General features: G+C 37.7%; 1 protein-coding gene across 1 annotated transcript in view; it reads right to left on the bottom strand.

Moving 5' to 3' along the window:
- The window catches only part of ece2a (endothelin converting enzyme 2a), a 100434-nt gene that overhangs the window by 64206 nt on the left and 11732 nt on the right, over positions 1–24496 (bottom strand). Inside the window, exon 3 of the mRNA XM_052134572.1 lies at positions 179–462. Within this exon, the coding sequence (XP_051990532.1) occupies positions 179–462 (284 nt within the window). The remainder of the gene's footprint in view (positions 1–178; positions 463–24496) is intronic.

Genomic DNA, 24496 nt, shown 5'->3' with positions numbered 1-24496 from the left:
AGATAAATTAGGCATGAGAATATTTTTTCTGTGGGGTGTAAAAAAAGGTTGAACATAGGCAAACTCAAGACTATCGTGTCTTCATCAGAATTAAACTCTCTAGAATCCTATAATCTCCAGATGTCAGGTGGCTGAAGCTCCTCATAGTAAAAATGTAACACTATGCATTGTTCCTCACCTCCAAGAGAACTTGGTGCAGCAGTCGGGCCGCATTGTCTGAGACTTTCCACGGGTCGGTCTCCTCCACCAGCATGGCGTCTAGAGTTCCTTTTTCCAGAACCACATCAAACACACTGTTTGGGAAGGCCAGGCATCTGGCGTCCATACAAAGCCAGCCGAGTTGAGCGCAGTCCTTGTGTTGCTCCGCCATGCTCTCCACACAAACACTTGAATAATCTATGTTAGTGATGGAGGTGTAGCCGGCTTGGTACATATCAGAGCTAAGAGCACTGTTCCCACAACCTGAGAGAGAGAGAGAAAGACAGTCTGGTTAGTTCTTGAACATTTTTTAAAAGACTTGAAATATGATGCACAAGTCACATGGACTATTATTATGTTACTTTTGGGTCCTTTTTTAAGCTTTAAAGTGAGGCGCTATCCACTGCCAACTTTAAAGCATGCCACCCATTTGACTTTTTGAATAAAAGTCATCAGAAGACTCACCAAGAAAATCACCAACCTAACCAACGGTGTGAGTGACAGGAAGTCACATGCTTTGACTTCCTGTCGTGGCACGGGGTGTTTGTCATCTCAGCTCCTGAGGCGAGAGCAACTTTAATTATCACCTACTTCGTTAGTCTAATTAAAGACTGCTTAATGAGCAATCTTACAGAGGGTGTTTAATCAAAGGCATTATCTTTCTCTTTCTCTTATCGTTCTGCACCCCAGAACGAAGTCTGTAGTAAACACTTCTCTCTTAACACTGAATGTAATGATAAAGACATAACGTCCTATTTTTCACAGGAAAGTTGGTATAGTGTTATCTGGGAGCTTGCATGTCGTAGTCTCAGCAGGACTAAAGGCGTTCCCCTGGAGGCATCTAACAGCATGTTTACACAAGAGTATCTCAAACTATATTTATAGCTTTTAATAGAGCATTTTTTTCACTTTTGCTGCCACTCTATTCCCAGACCTCCTAACAAAATTTAGCACAAGAGTTTCAGCGAATTAAAATGGATGAATTGCTATTGAGCAGAAAACAAGAAAAAAAAATTGACTACAGTGAAATCAAACCTTAAAAAATCTAGCATGGTAACAATAAATCTAGCAAGCAGATTTTGGCAAAACTATAGTTACCATGGTAATTTATGCAGGATTAAAACCTTATAGATCTGCAGGGTGATCCAGTATACACTGATGAGCCAAAACATTATGACCAATTGCCTAAAATGCTGTCCTCTGCAAGCTGCCAAAACAGCGCTGCCCCGCCAAGATATGGACTCTACAAGACCCCTGAAAGTGTCCTGTGGTATCTGGCACAATACATTAACAGCAGATCATTTTAGTTATGCAAGTTGCAAGGTGGAGCTGCTGTGGATCAGACATGTTGGTCTAGCACATCCCACAGATGCTCAATCGGATTGAGATCTGGGGAGCCTGGAGGCTAGGGCAACACCTTGAACTCATCATGTTCCTCAAACCATTCCTGAACAATGTGTGCAGTGTGGCAGGGTGCATTATAAGAAAAGTTATTCATAGGTTAATTACACCAAAATGAGTAAACACTGTTTCTCATTTAATAAACACTATTAATAACTTACTCTTGTTTGTTTGAGCATCTCAAACAGCCAGACATAAAAACATTGTGCATATTTGCATGCAAGTTCTTACACCAGTTATACATTTTGGGATTTTACCTTTCCTTTAGTGTGTAATATAGCTGTTTGAGCAAGTAAAATGTCTGCAAATTTACAAAACACAAAGTCCACGCAAAAGGTTTATTAAAAGGAGTTATTCTCTCCCACAGACAACACTGCTCAAGGTTTGTAATCCAGCCATTTCTTCCGTGAAGTATCTACGTCACTATATAACACATTTCCATAATGTCCACCTAAGGGCTACTTTGGCCCACCCTCAAACAAACATAGTTATAGCAGAGGCCAGGATGAGTTGGGTTAGTGTAGTCGCCGTGTCGAGAAGACACTCTTTTCTTCACTGCAAAAGCAAAACCTTTTAGTTTGGACTTCCAAAAGGCAGACGATTGAAGAATCAATGGTTACAATTTGAATTGTTTAGCAGTACAAATCACAAACAATGCCGGATTTTTAAGATGGTTACTCCAAAAAGATCCCACTTTGGTGGGACAATCTGGTGCTTCAGGATCACAACGTGAATGTATGCTTGATTATTAGTGGATTTATCTGCTACCGAGAGTTCAAATGACGAGTTTTGTGTTGTAGCTACGGTGTACACCCAGTACACAGCTGTAGTCCTCTGCTACTATCTTACTATCATGAATAGTGATCAAGTGTAGAAATGTATTTATTTTTACTAACGGTAATGTTACATCTGCAATCCACGGTAGTGCTCGGCTAACTTACTATGTAATGTTATTGTTTTGGTAAGGGTTTACTATTCAGCTGTGGGCCAGCTTTTACCTAAAACTGCATAACAAAATTCCCCATTCCAGCAAAAGATGACTAAATTAGATGCACTATATGTCTTTAACTTGAAGCTTTGTTAGGTTTACAATAATCAACAGTGTGCTTGTAAGAAAGCTACAAAATTAAAACTTACCACTGTAAAACGTCCTGCTCAAGTCGTGCTTGCGCAGGTGGTTCGGGTTGATCAGCTTGTTCTTTCAAACTTTAATTATCGGACTCAAACTGGTACGGCAAAAAGCGGCGCCATAGTGACCGTTGTTAATTTTTTTCTTTTACAGCTGTTAAGGAAGCCTGAAACTCAGTTATGGTAAGGGCAATTATATTTCCGACACACGCTCTATGTGACTGACCAATTACAACAAACTGGGCCAGCTGACCAATCAGAGCAGACAGGGCTTTTCGGAAAGGGGGGTTAAATCAGAGCGTTTGATCCAGAGGATTAAAATAGGTTTAGTAGAAATATACATTATGAGAAACATTAAAGCATGTAAACCTATTCTAGTAAAAACCTGTAATTTAGGATAATATGGGCTCTTTAAAGAAATAGTTCACCCAGAAATTGTAATTAATAATTTACTCACCTTTATGCCATCTCAAACTTGTATGACTGTCTTCTGCGGAACATAAACGAAGATATTTTCATGGGAAAACAAAGTGTTTTGTTCCATACAATGCAAGTCAATGGGGACCAACACTTTCAAGATCCAATAAAGAAGTAAATGCAACATATATGTAATCCATACTGCAGTGGTGTAATTTACATCTTCTGAAGTGATACAAAAAACTTATTTTTCACTACAAATCTTGACATCAACAGTCTTCTTGGCGTAATCATGATTTGAAGCTCGAACACACTTCCTTGCATTCCCTTAGTTTGTGCTCCGAAGAAAACAAGTGAAGTAAGTTTGAGATGGAATAAGGGTGAGTAAATGATGAGAGTGAATTATATTTTTTGGGTGAACTATTCCTTTAATAATGCAACAATGTGTAAGGTCATGTAAACACCCCAGTTTTCTTTTATTAGCGTAAGGTCATTACCATATTAAGAATAAACCAATCGGTTTATACCATTACCCCGATTTTGCATTGCATGTAAACAACTTCACAGTCACAACACTTGCATGCCAGATTTTCTAAGGCATGCAAGTGTTGTGCTCATGACCATTTACGCTTTGACGTCAAAAGATTTTTAGCATTTTAATCTTATTTTTATATGAGATTTGAACTAACCAGATTAACCAGCTGCATTGTGATTTTTGGAATAAGCATATTGTTTCTAGTTATCAGCGTATTGGTGTGTGCATGTTAACCAATTGCGTGAATTTGGGCCAGGTTTATCAGCTTTTACGAGCAATGGGATATGAGGAGAGTGTTAAGGAAACCTTTTTAATAATTATTTTTGCAATCCGTTTTGTGGCACAGAAATTCAACACCTTTAAAAACCTTTTTCAAATATTTATGGCTTGCAACAAGCTTGAATATAAGTAACAGACTTTTGTGCACCGTTTATGTAAATTATATTGATGGTTTGGAAAGTCAAAGGTGAAGAGGACTTTGCATTGGTGTAAATATAGCACAAGTGTGTGTGTGTGTGTGTGTGTGTGTGTGTGTGTGTGTGTGTGTGTGTGTGTGCGTGCATTTATCACTTTGTGGGGACCAAATGTCCCCATAAGGATAGTAAAACCCAACATTTTTGACGTTGTGGGGACATTTTGTCGGTCCCCATGAGGAAAACAGCTTATAAATCATACTAAATTATGTTTTTTGAAAATGTAAAAATGCAGAAAGTTTTCTGTGAGGGTTAGGTTTAGGGGATAGAATATAAAGTTTGTACAGTATAAAAACCATTATGTCTATGGAAAGTCCCCATAAAACATGGAAACTCTACATGTGTGTGTGTGTCTGTGTGTTGGCAAAAAGGAAAATAAAGAAAACAAAGCGAGTGAGTGTGAAAGACAGAGAGAGAGTTTGATAAGAGAGTTGTCAACCATTACCCTATCTCCACTCATAAACACTCTTTGTTTTCCGTTCTCTCTCCATGACATCACTTGCTCTACGTGGCCCCTGATCTTTTCCTAACATTTCTGTGGGCTGGATCCCCCTCTTCAGAGCAGGACCTGAGAATTTCCAGAGCGGATACACTAACTAAAAGGACAGAGTGCTAAAGTTAGTCTAGCATAGCACATACAGCATTCCTTCATTCCCTGCTCTCTCTCCCTCACCTTCTCAACATGGGAGGATGGAAAAAATGATTCAATGTCTCAGACAGTCACGAGACATGTCAGACAAACATCACAAGGTTTCAGCACAGTTTGTCCATACAGTACAATGCATGTAAATGGGTGCCATTAGACTGCTGGCTATTTGACGGTCCAAAAGGCATAAAATGAATCCATCCATCCACAATTAATGTTTTCGAAAGAAAATTGTTAGGATTGTGACAAATAGATAATTCATATTTTATTAACTTGTGTTCACGCAAGAAGTCGGAAGTGGGTGCTTTGTAAACAACAGAGGAACAAAACGTCAAGCAAGAGATAGGTTATTTAAAAAAACAATTCAGCGCTGGGCGGAAGCAACAATTTAAAGTTAAAATTATTAATTATCGATTTATTTCTTACACCAACCTATCACTTTGCTTCAGAAGACATTAATTGATCAACTGGAGTAATGTGGATTACTTTTATGCTGCTTAAATATACCTTATGGACCACCAGCCAGCAGCCTGATGGCACCCATTTATATGAATTGTATGGACAAAAAGAGCTGAAATCTGCTACTAAAAATCTTCACTTTGGTTCTGCTGAAGAAGGAAAGTCAAACACATCTGGGATGGCTTAAAGGTAAGTAAACCATGAGCATTTGTATTTTTGGGTGAACAAACCCTTTAAACGTTATATTATAAATTATATTATAAACCCTAAATATTAAACTCCAGTAGGCTCTTTTTACTAGGGCCAGTAAGTATCAAGTATAAAACAAAAAACACCAAGAAAAACCCTAGCAACCACGTAGCAAAGCCTGCAAACCACCATAGCATCTGCCATAGCAGGCAAGAACCACTCATGTTCTTCATAAAACGTACAACGTCAAAAGTGAGGAAAAGAACAAAATCTGAATTTATAAAGGCTGAAATTGACGTGAAAATGTTCTTCTGGGTATGCCAACTGAAAAGATTGCATCCGAATAATTTTTGCTCATGCTCCATTTTACCAGTGTGTGCTGGCTTGGTTTTTTATTACTTCAAGTGATGTAAGTGCAAATTAGTCAGTGACATAATGACTGTTTAGATGATTGACCAGGTTTATGAGCACAATAATATTCCGATACGAGTCAGCATGTGGTCATATTTTGATTATGTACACGTAATGGAAAAAGTTTATTTTTAATATATGGCCTATGTGCTTCCATAATAAATTAATTACAAGCTATAAGATAAAAAGGAAGGCAAAGTATACCCAGTAATGTTATATGTCAAGTACATACATTTTTTATTCATGAAATGAACCACTTATGAGGAGTTGTTAAATAGGCTACATAGGTATGAGGACAGAAACCAGGAAATAACCCATTGCACTAGCTTTTTAGAAAACCTTATGAATTAATGAATTGATGAATGAATGACTTGCGCTTTAATTGTATTTTGTCTCACCATATTAGGATATTTGTGGCCATTCTGTAGGTGGAGTCCATGTGCTCGTACACATGCACAAGATTTTAAGATGATTCGCAAAAATAAAAATTATAAATTGTTCATAGGAACATTTAGGCACATCTTTATACATGAGGCTTCTAGTTCTCTCTGGAACATTTATCTGGAACATGTTAAATATCTCAAAAAAACAATCTCACCCTTACTAAGACTGCGAGATGCTCCAGAGCACAGAGATAGTGTAAATGATTTAAGGCAATGATGTCATACCAAGTGGAGCAGGAAACTTCAATGCATTACAGAACACATGCAGAATAATGACTACAGGCTCCTTAAAATAGTGATAGACATATATATATATCATTTAGGACATATTTAGCTATTCTGAGATAATCAGCTTTTGCCGATAACCACACTCGGTCGACATAATCTAACCACGGCCTTGTCATTACTGCCCTACAAAGGCAAAATGCACTAACTATACCAACACTGAGGGGGATATTAATTAAGAATGAAATGCATAGTTTATATGAAAGCACTCTCTAGCTGGTATAGCGCCCGATTCACTAAAGAAATAATTTAGATCAGGCAACAGCACAAAAATGCCAACTAAATCTGTGCTGAACACAATTTGCACAGCACAACTCCGATTTTGCAGGCCGGTTTGGAGATAACGGAGGATGCAGCACATGATCTGGCACACACTGCCTGGACTGTAAAGCATCACTCGACTACTGTGATCCAGACATCTCAATGTCAAAAGTGCACTTGACTAGACTGTGCATCTGGACAATTTTGTGTCTCTCATTTGCTACCATTAAAGTATATTACATTTTTTTTTATTATTAAATCACACCATTAAATCAGAAAATGGCCATCATGCTCTCTAGATATCAACAAACCAATAGTCCACTATTGGGTTTTTCACATTAAAAATAGTTGATGGGTTCAGTCTATAAAAAAAAATAAAATAAAAAAAGAGAAAAAATTGTTCTACGTATAGTTAAAAGTGGCTTTAAAGCTAAAGTGTGTTTTTGTGGCGCTATAAAAGTTTGTCTTGAGCGACCCGTCCATAACGACAAAATAACACTGACTCGAGAAATATTTGCATTCACCTTGATGTTAAACTCATAAACACTCTCTCTCTCTCTCTCTCTCTCTCTCTCTCAAATGGTTCCCGGAAATGTCAGCTTCACAGACTCTGTTGCCGTGGCGATGCGAGAGAGCGCAGCAGACCAACTCCCACAAGGCTTTGTTTACCAGCCTCCAAAAGCATGCTGGGAGTAGCAGATTCATGAACACACACAGGAACAGAGAGAGAGAAAGAAAATAACTATCATCAGCGCTGTTGTAATTAGGTCACAAGAGTGCAATACCTAGGACACAAGAAGCAGAGAACATATGTGTCACTCTGTGTGTGTGTGTGTGTGTACAGATATAAACATGTTCTTTCCACTATGAGCAGTAATGTGTCTGTTTATATCTCTCATACACACAGCTCTGCCGTCACACACCATCTGAAATATTGTCCAATGAAGCGATCAACCAAACTAAAGTCTTTTTTTTTATGAACTCAGGTGTAACTTGCCATTACATGAACAGCAGCGCATGACTGATATTTTAAGACAGCAAGACATAATCAATGCAACAGTGAGAGTGTTAAATTGACTGTCGTTCTTCCCCTGTGACTGTCAGGCTCTCAGTGTGGAATGTGTCAAATCGTTGAGACACGGGTCAAAACGTCACAGTCGCAGTGCATATACTGGGGAACAAACTCACCATCTATATATATACGAAAACATTTATAAGCATGAAAATATATTTACTTTTTTGCAATATAAAATGTGTATGAATGTGTTCATTTCATTTTATAAGTGTAATCTTAAAGGGGTAGTTCACCAAAAAATTTAATTTCTGTCATCATTTTAAATTTCTGTCATCATTTTATCATGCTGTTCAAAACTTAAGTACTTGAAACACAAAAGGAGATATTAGGCAGTAGGGCTGGCTATTGATACCGTTTTCCCAATTCCGATTCAGTATCGATTTAAATGGGTATATTTCAGCTATAATGTAATTTTGCTTACATATTAAAGAAATTATATCCCAGCTAATGTCCATTTATTACATCAACAAATATGATACTATATTACAAATATTATATTTTGTTACATGTTTATTGTTTAATGCTTATACTAAGAGTCTGTTGAATGCTTTATTCTAATTGGTTGATGGACATTCTAAAGTGTGCCATTATTTTTCAGTAAACGCACAGCTATGAAGTAGTTCCAGGTCTTGACCACATAATGATTCAATTTCAGTTAGCTAAATAATTTCAGCTATTTTAAAGAGTCATACAGGATACCACAGCAACATAACCAGTTAAAACAAAGACATTGGATTGGTACATCAGATAAGAACTACAATGTCTACAAAATCATATATTTAATTACATTTTTGTTAAAAAGCGCCCTTGAGCACCCTTTCTCTCTCTCTCTCTCTCTCTCTCACACACACACATTTTTACACATTTACATTTGGCTTTTCAAAAAAATTTGAAAAAGAGGATGTCTGGAGCAGATACAAAGTTTAATTTTGAGTAAATGTTTTGGGGGCCAAAAAAGCTGATCGGGACATCCCTAATGTTAATTATCTTTTACATTGTGAATTCCGTTTAGAACAGGCTGGTTTGTTCTAATGGTCCTACACTATTCATTCAATAGTTTTCAATAAATATGCCCATTAAATATTCGCTAATGTTGATTTAGTGAATGTGTGTCATGTTCTATATTTAATATACAATTTTCATTGGAATTTAGCTTCGGATTTGGAATAGGTTATATGGGTCGCATAAACAAATATTTTTGACAGTTTTCTGAAGGTTGGTTTCTTTTTAGACAAGTCGACTTCAAAATGTCTGTTTAAACGTCAGTGAAATGAATCGTTCAGCACATCCCTACAATGCACCCCCACGTCAATACAACTTAATCCAAACAGCCATTGTAGCCAAGTAGATTACATTTATTAAAGGCATTTAATAAAAATCTATTTTAAAATAATGAAGGCATGTTGCTCACTTTTTCAATAAAACACAAGGGAGAATGATATCTAAACATTTTCATTGATATGCACATTTATATTTTAGATACTCTATAATGATACATAGTAGCTTGATAAAAAAAAAAGCATTATTTACCTTCATATATTTTTTACTTACATTTTTTTTGTCAATGTACAAGGTGGAGCTGTTATTTTGACATAACTTTCACCTGGAGCTTTTAGACACAGAAAGTGTTGTGTGTCGTTCACAATGTTCCGCATCTGGTGAAACTATTTAATCTCTTCCTTTTCTGTTATACAGTGGCACCTTTGTAGATTTGTATAATAACTTGTAGCGGTTACTAATGTTTGGAATTGTGAATGCTTTAAACCTATAGTACTTCTCACAATGCATGTGAACCGTTCTAAAAGTGCTCAAAACACAAATCCATGAGCCCAGCGCTTACACAACAGTGCACCTTCTGAAGCGCACACAGACGTGTTTATCTGTCGTTCACTGCAGCCTTGTGCAATTTAATAATCACATATGTTCTTTTCATTATTTGTGCAGTCATGAAGGATTGTGATATTAGTCAACAGATGCTCTTTATAAAACTAAATGGCCAAATACAAAGCGTTTTTGCGATATACACAAAATTGCTTCATTTTATGTCGTCAGCAAACCATTGTGATTATATCGTGATAAGAGTTAAATGTTTGCTTTGTTGTTGTCAACAATTGACTGCAAAGAACAGGGAAAACAGAGAGACATAATTCGATAACAAATGTTGTCTCTGAAAACACATAACACGGAACGAGTCAAATACAATTTTTACTCTCAACACAGAGTTCACCATTAGTCTACACAATCATTGGTGAGTGAAATCTGAACATTTACCAGCCAGTGGCTAATTACAGACATTTTTAGTCGCAGAGCGCAAAATTTGGCCTCATACGCAAGTGATTTACTCACATAGAAGGGAGCTCCATATTTTGTGAAAGATCGATTTTAGGACTTAAAAAATTTCAGGCCTCCTCCTTTAAACAATGCAAGTAAATGTACTCCATTTTTTGGACTGTCCAGAATGCATATTTAGGGGGCATCAATATAATCCACTCCATCGGACTCCAGTTGACAAATAGTTCTCCTGAACCCAAACGATTCATTATTTTTTGAAGCAATACTTAATATACTTTCTAACAACAAATTTTCACTTCCGTACATCTCTGTGCCACACGCTCATGAGGTGTAACCTTGTTGATAAGGTCATGCGTGGATGAGGCAGGAAGTGCGTCATTGTTTACAAGAGAAACTTGCACAGAGCACAGACCAAGTGCAGTTCACAAACCAAAACAATTTCAAACAGGTTGTAGGAGGACTTTGATTTTAGAAGAGTTTTAGAGAGTTTTTCGCCCAACCCAACCTATTTGAGCCCGAATACACCTCTCATGAATGCACATCACAGAGATGTGCGAACGTTTGTAGTTAAAAAGTATATCAATATTGTTTTGTTTCTAAAAAAGAATCAATCTTTTGGGTTCAGAAGAACTTTGTGTGGATTATTTTGATGCACCCCATATGCATTTTGGACCATCAATAAATGGAGTACATTCACTTGCATTGTTTAAAGGAGGAGGCCTGAAATTAAATCCTACAAATCTTAAATTTTGTTTTGATGAATATAGAAACTCAGATACATCTTGGATGGCCTGAATGGGAGTAAATTATCAGAACGTAAAACTTTTGGGTGAACTATTCATTTAAGAATCGATATTGTTCAAACGAAGGATGCAATTAATTGGAAAATCAATATAATTACCCAGTCCTTATTTTAAGTACAAGCACCACAAAACATGTGAAGGCACAAAATAAAGCACTTTTATAGAAAATTAAGATTCTCTTTGTTGTTTATGTCTTGAGTTGAAAGAAAAATAATTGGAAGACGTTTGTTTGTTTTGGCTATTTGTAGCAGAAGGATAAAGAGAAAGAAAAAAGAAAGATCAGAAAGGTGTAGCAGCCGAAGCGACATTTCCAATCACCCTCCTGCCAGGCTGCAGTCTGTGCTCACACACACACAAAAAGCTCATCCCAACTTCTCTCGTACTTGTTTTCACAAGAACACAGGGTGCATTGTTAATATTTCTTTCTTCTAAGAGGGAATCACCATTTGATTGTTTGTGTCCATACTTGGAAGGAACTGACCCCAAAAGTGAGCAATCTAACAAAAACACATTTTTGAGTCCTAATTTGGAAAATGTATTGACAAATAAAAATTTTTTTTATATCAAACAATAAAAAATTGGGAGAGGATTTCCCCAGTTGTGTAAAGTGATGCGAGTCATCAATGTGTATGAGTGACAGTGTGTGTTTGGTGCAGAGACAACTCTAGGTGAATTCATGATAAGTCTCCGAAAACACACACACACTTGCTTTAGCTGGAGGGGACATTGGCAGTCGAATCATGGCAGGAGAGAATGAGAACAGGACGGAGAGATTAAAGAGCTTACTCACCACAATCTGTACACAGAGAAAGACGGAGGGATGGGCAAATGGAAAGGAGGTGTAGAGGACACTTCAAGACCTCATTATCTTAATTGTGACCTCTTTTTCCCCAGAATGGAAGCGTGCATGAATATTGATGCTATTTTCCATTTTTTATGTAATGAGTACCCTTTAACTTAATAATATTAACATGTCTCCCTCTCGGCCTTCACCAGAACATCTGTACTACTGCTGTTCCATTGCTTGTCATTATGCCCATATTTCCCATAAGACCTTGCTCATAGTATCTGCTTTGTCATTAGTGTGACTGTGTTCTGCCAAAAAGGGCTCTCCCAGAATCCTCTCTGCTCCCACAACAGCTGCAATGCTGCTTATGCAACAGTGAACACACTCTTTTGGTCGGCAAAAACTGATTTCAGATTGTTCACATAATTTAATGATGGTTCCAGTGTTGCAAATTTGAGATGGGTACTTGATCAATAACATGCACAATTACTTTTGTTTGCAAGGTGGTCCCAATAGCACTTAACAGGAATAACACTTGCTATGTGGGTGCTAAGGTGTTTTGAGTGGCTGCTAGGTGGTTACTGGCTTAAGTCACTCGGATCTGCAATACAAGCAATATTTTATCACCCACCTGTCAAAACATTAAAGGAATAGATAATCCATAAATGATAATCCAAAAAAAAAATTATTAAACTTTTTTTAGTGGTACAAAAAAATATAAATCGCCACAAAGCTACACAAATAATTGAATACTTTGAATTGATACAATTACAGCTGTACAATCAATAAAGTAAATTAAAATCACAGTTCTCCGCTTGTTTTTAATATGTAGGCTATATAAAGTATATAACGTGCAAATTCTCCACATAAAATTATTATTTTCATAGAAATTATATTAATGAAAATTAAATCGCAATTGCAATAAAGTAAAAGAATCAATAATAATCATCATAATTTTCCAGCCCTACTTAACACGTCTTTTTGCCATGAAAGCAAATAGAAATTGCTGGCTGTCAAGCTCCATGAGAAAAAAAAAAAAAAACACACACACCATAAAAACACAGTAAAAGCAGTCGTAGCTTGACAGTCACGTAATCACAAAGTTTTTTTTTATTATTATTGTGTTCCACATCAAATAATGAGACAGTTAAAAAACTGTAAGACTAGAAAGATCTTTACAATGACATCAAGAAAAAAAGACCATTTTAACTATAGACTGAACGATTTGCATGGATTTTTAAGCATCACTTAGCTTCCTCTTGTAGCAAGTGTGTGAGTGAGACAGATTGTGAGAGAGTGAGAACTTCTCAGAGTCTCTCTTGACTTGGTATGATGATGTAATGCTGTTGAACATCTGGCTGTATCTCTGCCCCGACACACATGCACACTTACTAACGAACAATTCAATCTCATCCCGAATACCTTTGCCTGGTTCAGAATTCATAGCCCCCCACCTCACCCCCTCCCCACACACACACACACACACTATCATTCTCGTTCTTTCTTTAAGTATATGTGAAACAGGAAATAAATAAGACTGTTAAATAATAAGAGACAAAGACAATGAGGAAGACAGAGAATACATATATGAGGGCTCTTTCTGCAGCTGAACTTGAATGGCATCAGAGGTTTTTAATTCAAATAATCTTACTAGTGTACAAAGCTAGTGCACACACACACTGCAACAGTAAAACTGACTCGAACATTCAATGAACTCTGCGGTTTGAACTAAACAGAGAAAGAGGTTATGATCCTGCCTTGACCAAAAGGAATATTCCAGCTTCAATACAAGTTAAGCTCAATCGACAGTATTTGTGGCATAATATTGATTACCACACAAAAAAGAAAATGGCTTTTAAAAAAAAAAAAAAGCAAGAATCTGGGTTACAGTGAGGCACAATGAAAGTGATTGGGGCCAATTTGTAAACATTAAAATACCCTGTGTTTCAAAAGTATAGCCACAAGACATAAAGACTGTGTGTGTTAACATGATTTTAGTGTGATAAAAACACGTACTTTCCTTTTCTGAGTAAAGTTTCAGAAAAATGTACAAATTTGACATCTCATTCATAAAATATGGCTTCATGGAATAAAGTGACGGCAGACCACAGTGCATGTTGTGCTTGAATATTTTATCAGTTGAATCGCTGAAACCAAATAAACTCAACTGACATCTCACAATTCATCCGGAGCATGCAAATAAAAGTGAGGATTTTTACCAGAGAAAGAAAGAAGAATATGTAAAGCAAATGTTACGACTGACTAACATCACGTCAATTTGTGCGAAAATGCAACAAGCATCTTATCTTGCAGTCCTGCAAATAGCCAAATGTAAAAAGCTGCACAGAACTGAGGAGGATTGAATACTTCCAGCAGCAGTGGATATGTGCTGAGTGATGGTCGTGGAGGAGGCTGCAAACAACATTAAGCAATGACTGGGCACAAGAGTGGAGTTGTCACCCGACTGAAAAACTGTGTCCAGGTGTACCTAGGAGAATTGGTGCTGTTTTAAAGGCAAAAGTAGCCACACCAAATATTGATTTAGCTTTTTTTATGTTTACTTGACGTTGTATGATGTTAATTGATGAATGAAAACTATTTATGGCATTATTTTTTAAGACATCCTCACTATGCAACATTTTTCACAAGTGCCTAAAACTTTTGAACAGTACTATATATTTTAAAGCTATTTCTTTTTACTTTTCTTTCCCTTTTTCTACCCAATTTGGAATGGCCAATTCCCACTACTTAGTAGGTCCTTGTGGTGGGGTGGCAGTGGACAAGTCTCAGTTGCCTCAGTTTCTGACAGTCAATCTGCGCATCTTATCACATGGCTCATTGTGAATGACACCGCAAAGACTCCAACGCACAACTTACCATGCGCACCATTGAGAACGAGAACCACTAACTGCGAACATGAGGAGGTTACCTCATGTTACTCTACCCTCCCTAGCAACCGTGCCAATTTGGTTGCTTAGGACACCTGGCTTGAATCACTCAGCACACCCTGGTTTCGAACTCACGACTTCAGAGATGGTAGTCAGTGTAAATACTCGCTGAGCTACCCAGGCCCCCTTAAAAATATTTCTTTTGATTAGACATTTTTTCTTTTTTTCATGGCAAAAAACCTTCACATACATGTGGTCCATGTTGCAAACAACACCAGTGAGCCACTGACATTTAACTACAGTACTTTAAAAAGCTGATTTTATTACCACATCAAAATGTAATATATTTAATGCAAATTCTGATTAAATATACATATAAATTAAATGTTCAATATTCATCTACTATGGAAATAGTAAATTAATGTTCAAAATTATTCACTTTTTCAGCAGCTCATGCTGAAAAATTTGAGAACCACTGATTTAAACAACTTTACAGCTCAAATAATATATATGTTTTAAAAAGATAAATTTAAGTGCTTTTGTTAAATTATAAGCATTACACGTCTGCCTTTAAACCCTCATAAAATTGGCCTCATTCACTTCCATTGAGCCTCACTGTTACCTTCATTTTTAAGAAAAGCAGGGATGTCAATTTATATTTGTGGCAATCAACATTATACCACAAATGCTGAGAATCGAACCAAGAGCTTGTGAATCGGAATCAAATCGGGAAATCAGTATCAATACCCAACCCTAACCTTCATGAAGCCAGTGCGGTCAGAGCTGCCACTCGACAAACACTGAAAAAACAAACAAGCCTGAGCTGAACGAAGCTAAAGGTGATCGGATGAGAATGTGATAGAGCAACAGATCTCTCTCTAACACAGTTCATCTGGCACACACTCAGAGTGTGAAAGAATGTTCTAGAGTTGTCCTATTGCATGTGTGCAAAAGAATTGTAGGTGATTTGGACATTAAACATCACATTTCTGGCCATCTGTTGGATAATAAAGAATCCAATGTCACAGGAGACAAACTGTAAGACGAGAACCTGTGAGTGTGAGTGTGTGTGTGTGTGTGTGTGTGTGTGTGTGTGTGTGTGTGTGTGTGTGTGTGTGTGTGTGCGGGGGAAGGGAAGTGCGGGTTGTCTTCTTGAAAAGGGCAGAGGACGCTGGCAGCATCTGAACTCCCACAGGAAAACAACTCAATAGAGCTACTTTTATTCTAAGCCCAAAAGACATCAAATCTAGAGCCAGAACACTCAGCTGTCTTACACCCCACACACTTCAACACTGTACACCCACTATCGCTTCCCAGCTAAAGCAAAACTCTTTAAAGTTTCGCTCAAAGACAGGTTTAGTACAAGACTTCTTTGGGGTCTAAACCCCAAAACTTATTCAAGTTGGTCAGAATCTGCCCTGACAAAAAAACAAAACACATATTAAAAAGAATATCGGACCTCAAATATCAGATTTGTTCTATAGACATTTTAGAGTCAATCTATCAAATCACTTTATTATCACACGACCATGTACACAAGTGCAACAGTGGTGAAAGTCTTGAGTGCAGTTCCGAGCAACATAGCAGTCATGACAGTGACGAAACATATACCAAATGTACAATAAACAACATATTTACACAACACAACTTACATATCAAATCACCCCAGTATGAGTGCGAGTATGAGTTTTTTCTTTGTTTCCTGATGAGTTTTTTTCTTTGTTTGCAGAACAGGGCTAGAACTGAGATAAGGTCAAAGACAATGACCTCTTTGCAGCTGATATCTCAGCAGAATTACTTACTCAGTCAGCAGTGTCTATGTGAGCCAACTGTCATGCAGATCCAGCAGTTTAATTCAACCACAAATGGTAAACACCCTCACTTTGCTGGATCCATTATCTGATGGAGGTCAAAATGACACCAAACAAAGCAGACAAAAGCTGCTTTTCCACTTTCGGACTAAACGGTTCTCGTTTGATTAACCTCACCATAGCAAACTTTGCCAGCTACCTAGAAACAAATGTTACATTGGTGTTGGTAAATTGACAATCGTGAGTTGCCACGTACTAAGGCGATTCCACCAGCACAGTTGAGCATGATTAAGTAAGGTTAGCTAACCATATCGAGAAATCTGGGCCAGGACGGGTTGTAATCGTACCATGCTGAACTGTGGTAAAGTGGAAATGCTACTAGAACAGTTCTATTACAGTTTTAAAGGGATAGTTCACCCATAATTTGTATCTCTTGTTGTTAAAACCCATACTTTCTCCTCTGTAGAACACAAAAGGAGATGTTAGGCAGAATGTTAGCCTAAGTCACCATTCACTTTCACTGTATCTTTTTTCCATTTGATGAAAATGAATAGTGACTGAGGCTGTCATTCTGCTTAACATCTCCTTTTGTGTTCCACGGGAAAAAAGAAAGTCATACAGGTTTGGAACAACATGAAGTTGAGTAAATGATGACAGAATTTGTATTTTTGGGTGAGCTATCCCTTTAAGTGGTTCTTTGCTTCACCTAAACCCCTTTATATCAAGAACCATTTTGCTGTTTAGAGTTCTTGAGGTGGCTATATGGTTCTTAAGATATTAAAATGCTCTTGATGCTACGTCATGTTATGTTCTTAAGATCAACGTACAGTTGGAGTCAGAAGTTTACATACACCTTAGCCAAATACATTTTAACAAAATATTTCACAAGTCATGACATTTAATTGTAGAAAACAGGTCAGTTAGGATCACTACTTTATTTTAAGAATGTGATATTGGGATATTAGTAGTGAGAATTATTTATTTCAGCTTTTATTTCTTTCATCACATTCCCAGTGGGTCAGAAGTTTACATACAATTTGTTAGTATTTGGTAGCATTGCCTTTAAATTGTTTAACTTGGGTCAAACATTTTGGTTAGCCTTCCACAAGCTTCTCACAATAAGTTGCTGGAATTCTGGCCCATTCATCCAGACAGAACTGGTGTAACTGAATTAGGTTTGTAGGCCTCCATGCTCGCACATGCTTTTTTAGTTCTGCCCACAAATTTTTGGATCAGATTGAGGTCAGGGCTTTGTGATGGCCACTCTAATACCTTTATTACCTAATACCATTTGGAAGACCCATTTGTGACCGAGCTTTAAATTCCTGGCTGATGTCTTTAGATGTTGCTTCAATAGATCCACGTAATTTTCCTTCCTCATGATGCCATCTATTTTGTGAAGTGCATCAATCACTCATGCAGCAAAGCAGCTCTACAACATGATGCTGCCACCCCAATGCTTCATGGTTGGGATGGTGTTCTTCAGCTTGCAAGCATCACCCTTTTTCCTCCAAACCTAATGATGGTCATTATGACCAAACGGTTCAATTTTTGTTTCATCAGACCAGAGGACATTTCTCAAAAAAGTAAGATCTGTGCATTTGAAAACTGTAGTCTGGCTTTTTTGTGGCAGTTTTGGAGCAGTGGCTTCTTCCTTGTTGAGCAGCTTTTCAGGTTAGGTCAACATAGGACACGTTTTACTGTGGATATAGATACTTGTCTACCATCTTTACAAGGTCCTTTGCTGTTGTTCTGGGATTGATTTGCACTTTTCACACCAAACTATGCTCATCTCTAGGAGAAAGAATGTGTCTTCTTCCTGAGAAGTATGATGGCTGCGTAGTCCTATGGTGTTTATACTTGCGTACAATTGTTTGTACAGATGAACGTTGTACCTTCAGGCATTTGAAAATTGCACCCAAGGATTAACCAGACTTGTAGAGGTCCACATTTCTTTTCTGCGGTCATGGCTGATTGCTTTTGATTTACCCATGATATCAAGCAAAGAGGCACCGATTTTGAAGGTAGGCCTTAAAATACATCCACAGGTACACCTCCAATTGACTCCAATTAGCAAATTAGCCTATCAGAAATAATTGGCTATTTGTCTAAATGCTTGACAATTTTCGGGAATTTTCCAAGCTGCTTAAATGCACAGTTAACTTAGTGTATTTAAACTTCTAACATACTGGAATTGTGATTTAGTCAATTATAAGTGAAACAATCTGTCTGTAAACAACTGTTGAAAAAATTACCTGTCATACACAAAGTAGATGCCCTAAACGGCTTGCCAAAACTATAGTTTGCTAATATTAAATCTATGGAAAATTAGGTTGAATGACTTCACCCTAAGTGTATGTAAACTTCTGACTTCAACTGTATTTGCTCAAACTCTTAAAACACAAAAAGGGTTTCATAATGATGATATCATTGAAGAACCTTTTTAAAGTCTTAAACAATCTGCAAATAAAGTGCATTTTGTTACACAAGAAACAAATAAATAACTGTCTCTCTTAACAGTATACAAATGCATGATAATACATATCAGCTTTCGTGTCTGCAATGGGCATTTATGGGTAATGACACATTTCAATGAAATTACACCTTCACTAAATATATAAAAGCTAACAAATAGCATTTACTAATTGAGCTCATGTCTGCTGTTAAATCTGTGAAGCTAGCAATCTATTTAGATCAAGAAGAAAAAATTATTTGATTCACTACCCCACTACTGACGTTCCTAGCACCATTTTATACTTGTTTAAAAATGTAATAATGTTCTTAAGTGTCCGTGCAGACTGCAGAGAGACCTGAAGGTAAAATACGACTTGTACTGGAAAGGTTGCAGTGGTACAAACCAGAACAACAGAATACGCTCTGCATGTGTGCACACATGCTTATTCACATGCAGATAAAAGCAAGCCATGTCAACACAGACTGGCCCCCTCCTTACACCTGTTTGAGTATGTAAATATAAAGTATGTCTTATTAGGGAAGGTAGCTGCTGTTGTTAGAGAAGGCCCATCACATAGAGCCTTTATAAAAGTAAGAAAAACTAATACAGTAACAAGGGAGAAAATGCAAGCATGATGGAGAGACTCTTTCATGCATGCTTTATAAGACAGCACTAAAGTTGCTGGTGGATAGAGGTGCAAGCTGAACAGGATTACATAACGGTGACAGGGGTCTAACTCTTACAATCATTAAAAAAAAGCTAGAAAGATAAACTGATACGAAGTTAGATAGAAAGAATGATATGACATTGATGGAAAGAACAATAGATAGATAGATAGACAGACAATGAGACAAAGACAGATAGACAGACAAATATACAGGTTATTAGATACATTAAGTACACAAAACAATACTAAACAAACAATGGTGTCAGTGTGTATATGTAATATGAACTGTATATTGTAGTGGAATGAAATTGAATGATGACATTCTTTATGTGTGAAGCGCTAGCTCTCATCGCACACTCATAGCATCAACCAGTAGACAGAAAGCACCATGGAAGAAAGTGTGAATATTAAATGTTTGTAAAGTTAGTAAGAGTACCGTAACAGCCAGTGACAGAGCCCTCCGTCACATCAACCCCCTTCCTCTTCTGGATTGCCCAAGGATGGCAATCGGGACAGGTAATCAGCTGTGATGTTTTTTTCTCCCTGCTTTGTGATAGATATTGAATTTGAATGCAATTTGTTGCAATGTCAGGTACCATTGGGAAATTCGACTGTTGTTATCTTTCATTGTCTGTAGGTAGGTCAGTGGTTAGGTCGAACTTTCGCCCTGGGAGATAATAGTGAAGGCTATCTAGAGCCCACTTGAATACCAAACACACTCTTGATGATTGAGTAGTTCCATTCACAGAGGTACAGGACAGGTTTCTCTTCTCCTTGATCTCTTTGTGCCATCACTGCTCACAGGCCTTCCATGGAAGCATCAACCTGCACAAGAAAGCGTTTGCAGAAATCTGGACTTTGTAGAACATGTGAGGAACATTTGAGATTATCACACACATCTGCAAGGTAAGGTTAGTGAGGGGTTCAGCATGGGTGGCAAACTGTGCAAAAAATCTTCGGTACCATACTACTTGCCCAAGAAATGATCTCACTTGTTTCTTTTTGCATGTTCAAAGGCTGTTTTTGATGGCTTCGAATTTGTCCACCTGAGGCAAAATTTCTCCCTTTCCAAGAAAGTATCCCAGGTACTGAGCCTCTTCTCTGGCCCACTCACACTTATGTAGGTTTATTCAACACAGCTTCCAGTAATCAGCTGAGAACACATTGGAGATGTTGTAGATGTTTGTTCCAACTATTGCTGTAAATTACAACATCATCCAAGTATGCAGCTACACAGTCCTCATATCCTTGGAGCACTTGGTCTGAGCCGTTGAAAAGTCACAGGTGCTCCATGAATACCAAAGTGCATTGTTGTGAATTGGAATAGCCCCAGAGGCTTACGAAATGCAGTGTAATGCCTTGACCTTTCTTCCAACGGGACCTGCCAATAACCCTTACAAAGATCCAATGTTGTTATGAAGGCAGTCTGTCCAATCTTCTAAATCAACTCATCTATACATGGCATTGGGTAGGCATCAAACTGTGACACTGGATTAAATTTCGCAAGTCCATGCATAACCAAAGTGTTCCATCTTTCTTTTGAATGATGACTATCGGGCTGCTCCATTCACTGGAGGATGGCTCAATAACTCAGAATTCTGGCATGTTCACAATTTTGTATTTTAATGCTTGCGTCAATCGTTCTGGAACTCTGTATGGTCCTTGTGCTTGGTGTTTTCTCTTTGAGATGAATGGTATGTTGAAGAAGCGGAGTTCTACCTGGCATTGGTCGAAACAGGTCAGGGACTTTAATGAAGACTACTTGGAGGTCTGTTCTTTGGGAGTTACTCAAGTATTAAAAGTTGAAATGCCTTGTCCTGTGCTCACTTGGCCCCAAGCGAAAGCTGCGTTACAACCTCTGCCAGACTTGTATGATAGTCTGTGCGAGGGTGGACCAAAGGCCCAAGAAAATCAGCGGCGCCGTGAGAAGTACTTATGTAGACATGACACAGGGGTAACAGTTGATGGCCTGGATCCTCTGTGATGGGACCTACCACGCATCTCCGGTGACATAGGTAAACTTCAAGCTGCAGTAGCAGCGAGTTCTCCTGGCGGACAGCAGCAGCGAGTTCTCCCAGACAGCGTGCTCTTCCTCCTTCCTACCAGTGTAACACATTCGCAAGATGGCCAAGGAGGCGGGATTCAGCTGAGCAGTCAGTGTAACATTTAATGGTACAACCAACTTAAACATAACATAAAACACACAGACAGACACACACACAAGCTGGTGCTTCTCTCTGCGTGGCCCGGCTCCTCCCTTATCTCTCTCCTGCTGATTAGGCAAATCAGCGCCATCACAGACAGATTAAAGGGTACCAAAAGTGCTTAATATGGGGAAGGCCTGAAACGAGGGTTACTACATTATATTTGAAATGCTAATATTTCAGTCATTAAAAGGTTTTATTTAGAAACATTCAGTGATTTCTGACTACAAATATAGTGTTTTAATAGAGTAGTTGCACATTTTAAAAGATTCAAATATAATTTAATCTAACAAGTCTGCTATGCATAACATTTTAATTTGTTGGAGGAATTTTTGTCTCAATATCACACGGCACTAATATGTTGAAACTCACAAGTCAGTCATGACAGAAACGCTTGCAATTTCACACACCTTTTTCACATCTAGATCAACACAGCAATGTGTGTAATGTAACACACTATCTGTTAGAAAGCATGAAAACTTGTCAGGAGGACAGAAGATGAGCACTCACTTCCTGTCGACGAACTCTATCTGTGCACTCAAACACCTCCAGAGAACTTCCAGTTCTTGCACGTTCACACACAAACACTTCCCTAAGTTGATATTCAATATCAGTGTAATGTTTCTGTTCAATGCTTGGTTAAACATAATTAGAATTCTATTAAATAATTTACTCAACCTATTGTTTTTTGCCTATTGCAAACCCATATGACTTTCTTTCCTCCATGGAACATAAAAGGAGATGTTAGGCAGAAAGTTATCCTCAAAAAATAATCACTTTCATGGCATCTTTCATTTTCTCCATACGATGAAAGTGAATAGTGGCTGAGGCTAGCATGTTGCTTAAGATCTAATTTTGTGTTCCACGGAAGAATAAAAGTCATACAGATTTGGAACAACATAAGGGAGAGTAAATTATGACAGAATTTTACATTTTGGCTAAACTATCCCAGATGACTAACTTCTCACAACGGACAGTCTCAGTAATAGAGCTTATAAAAATAATCTAATATGTCAAAGACAAACATCATACAGATCCAAAGAAGGGAAGGACTGTTGTCTTATTCAAAGGTTGAGGTGAAAGCTGTGTGATTATGTGCTGTGCAAATGAAAAGTTTCAGAAAAGAGCCTCAAACAGCGTATATGCGACTTAACAAAAATTTACTTAGAGAAATTTATGCTGGAAATAAACGATTATGTGAGTCAGCATTGATTGTTTAAGTCCATATGGAAATAAGAATTGTGCATGAGTGTGTGTGTTGGTTATTAGGTATAGGCTTAAAGCTAAGCCTTTCATAAATCACATATACACAAGCAGTGTTCTTCCGTGTGCATCCATTGGCCCATTTATCGAAGGAGAGCCCATCTATCATCTGAGCCCGTTGCCCGGGTAACCCAGTTAATATTCCAGACACGAATATCAGAGAGAATAGAGGAGAAAGGAAGGCACATATCTTCTGAACTGCAAACAAATAAGCAACATATTCTGAGGTCCAACACAAAAACAGATTTTCTACAATGCCAAACACAGCACACACACACATTTAGCTATCAGAAATTCACATTTTACAAGCTCACAAACATAATGACACAAACACTACAGGTCTTAGACAGTATTTATTAAAAATGTATTTATATGACTGAACAAATTTCCATGTGAACACACAAACTGTATGTACTCTTATAGAAACTACTAAAAAACTACCAATTTTTACCAGATCATGTGTAACACACAATATCAAAAAACACAACTGGTCTAATGCATACACAGTATACAAACTAAATATATTGATACAACCAAAACAGAGCAGATATTCCCATTTAATTAGAACAAAATGATCAAACACACTCAAGCACACTTAATTTGATTACCTCATTTATTGAAGTGCGCATTTTTTACAAAGTCACACACACTACAGGTCTTATGCATAATATGGTGTACAAATTACATTCATATAACCAAAACAGACCTTTTCAATTTAATCAGAACAAAATATGATGATAACACTCAAACACACATCTCTCTTAAATGCACACATAATTTCATTCAGTTTTTCCAACTTTCATTCATAAACTGCAGCGGTTGTGATGATGGTTTGGGGGTAACCCCCACATGACTGCAGTAACTTCCAGCAGCATCCTCTCAGCCAATCAGATGACAGGACAAGAGGGAGGAAAAACAAATAAGGGCAGGCAGGGCCGAGGAGATACCGCATACCACCGCAGCCCTCCCTTCCCCCACCTTTCATTCATTTGCTCCCTCATTCAGCCTTTCATTGATTCATTCATTCATTCATAAAGTGCGCTGTATTTTGCACACAGCTGCAGCTGAGCTGGACCTCGCCATCATCGTAAAGCAGTCCTGGTTCAGCACACGTTACGTGTCTCAGAGGGTTAATGAATGCCGAGAGCAGGGAAAAAAGAAACAAAGCTTGCAGTGTGAATTAGCATGCTGATTCATGCACATTGTCCAATTGTGACTCACAAGTTCATTTTAAAGTCTCAATTCAGAGCTGTTCATTTAACAATCAGTTCCCACCAACTCCTCAGGATTTCTTTGTAGTTGAAATGTGATTGTTCTAGAACAAAACAAAACATATTTGAACACTTCGTTCCTCGTTCTTTGTTACTTCGATCGATTCTGCAGTGGGGTTATGGCAGTACAACCA

Source organism: Xyrauchen texanus, chromosome 9 (genome assembly GCF_025860055.1).
Source record: "Xyrauchen texanus isolate HMW12.3.18 chromosome 9, RBS_HiC_50CHRs, whole genome shotgun sequence".
Classification (NCBI taxonomy): Eukaryota; Metazoa; Chordata; class Actinopteri; order Cypriniformes; family Catostomidae; genus Xyrauchen; species Xyrauchen texanus.
The sequence above is the reverse complement of the archived record's forward strand: the minus strand, read 5'-3'. Positions and strand labels throughout refer to the sequence as shown.